Source organism: Herpailurus yagouaroundi, unplaced genomic scaffold, assembly GCF_014898765.1.
Source record: "Herpailurus yagouaroundi ecotype Mexico unplaced genomic scaffold, PumYag 222, whole genome shotgun sequence".
NCBI lineage: Eukaryota > Metazoa > Chordata > Mammalia > Carnivora > Felidae > Herpailurus > Herpailurus yagouaroundi.
Genome location: NW_024412453.1, coordinates 17249368 through 17250772, shown reverse-complemented (window position 1 = coordinate 17250772; position 1405 = coordinate 17249368). Strand labels below are relative to the sequence as shown.

At 62.4% G+C, this 1405-nt stretch overlaps 1 protein-coding gene across 1 annotated transcript in view; it reads right to left on the bottom strand.

Annotated features, from left to right (window-relative positions):
- Positions 1 to 1405, bottom strand: part of ZSCAN10 (zinc finger and SCAN domain containing 10) — a 4359-nt gene extending 2954 nt beyond the window's left edge. The window contains exons 1-4 of the mRNA XM_040459233.1: positions 1169 to 1405; positions 682 to 949; positions 409 to 473; positions 176 to 233 (exon numbers count right to left, since the gene is read on the bottom strand). Coding sequence (XP_040315167.1) covers positions 176 to 233; positions 409 to 473; positions 682 to 949; positions 1169 to 1399 — 622 coding nt within the window. The 5' untranslated portion in view covers positions 1400 to 1405. The remainder of the gene's footprint in view (positions 1 to 175; positions 234 to 408; positions 474 to 681; positions 950 to 1168) is intronic.

The window sequence follows — 1405 nt, the reverse complement described above, 5'->3', positions numbered from 1 at the left end:
GAAGGAAGGAAGGAAGGAAGGAAGGAAGGAAGGAAGGAAGGAAGGAATTCGTGTTAACATAGCCCATTTTTAGCCAAAGAGGCTAAAAAGTCAGGTAGGGTCTGGAGCTTTAGAGACCACTCTGGAAACACAAGGAGAGAGCCTTCAGTGGTCCCCAGCAGGAAGGGCCGCTTACCCAGAGGGTGGACAGGCCACGCCTTCTTTGCTGGGACATCCTCGAAGGTCAGGGACTCCTGTAACAAAAGGATGAGCCAGACCCTTGGTGAGAGAGGAATGGGGCTGTGAGCTGAGGGGGATGGAAGACTCTGAGGGTTTAAATTAAGGAAGACACGGATTTGCCACAACAGCAGGGGCAGAGAGCGTCCGGGGGCCGAGGACAGTCTGGAGGGAGGGGCCGGGCCAGCTCACCAGCACAGCTGCAAGCTCCTGGTCTCGGGAGTTTTCTTCCAGCCACAGGACAGGGCCCTGGGGGGCTGGCAGCATCGGGGGGAGAAAGAGAGAGCCGTTAGGGGGCCGACTTACCCTCCCCCGGCCGTGCGGGGGGCGCACCCATGGTCAGGGCCCTGGGAGAGACATCTCGGTGCTCTCCCATCCCTGTCAAAGAGCGGGGTGCCTTCGTCTCACCCCGTCCTCACGTACCAGGCCTCCTGGCTCCCACCTGCCCGGGCACCAGCTGCTCACCACACTCTTGCAGGGCTTGGAATGTCCTCTGGGGGCCTGGGCTCAGTGGCTGCTTTGAACTTGGGGGATGTCTCCAGGTCCCCAGCTCAGCAGGCTTGGAGGGCCCTGGCTGGGATGCTGGGGGCTCCACGGCTGGCTCCGGGGCCGGGGGTCCTTCTGAGGGCACTTCCTTTTTGGGGCTGTGGCTGGAGACCTGGGAAGAGCCCCCCTGGTCCTCCGAAGTGACGTCTGCACGGGGACAATTCTTGCCAGCATTAAAACTAAAATCCTGTGCAAAATGCATCTGTGTCAGGTGGCAAACAGGGCAGAGGGACAATGCGCGTCCTTCTCACTCCCAAGGGAAACGGGGCCACGGAAAGGTGAGGGTCACAGGACTTAGGAGGTTAAGAAGCAATTGTCAGAGGGAGGAAAATGGGGTGTCGGGTGATTCCTTCACGGGGCGCCCGAGTCCCTGTCTTGCCGCCCGGCCGCCCCCCCTCCCCCTTACCAGTGGCCCCACGGCGCTGGACTCCCTCTGGACACCCTCCAGCAGCAGCACAACCTCCTCGCCGTCCCTGAGCTGCTGGCCCTGGAGCCGGGCCAGCAGGTGCGGGGGCAGCACGCTCAGGAACTGCTCCAGCACCAGCAGCTCCAGGATCTGTTCCTTGGTGTGCAGAGCCGGCCGCAGCCAGCGGCAGCACAGCTCCCGGAGCCGGCTCAGGGACGCCCTTGGCCCCATGTCCTC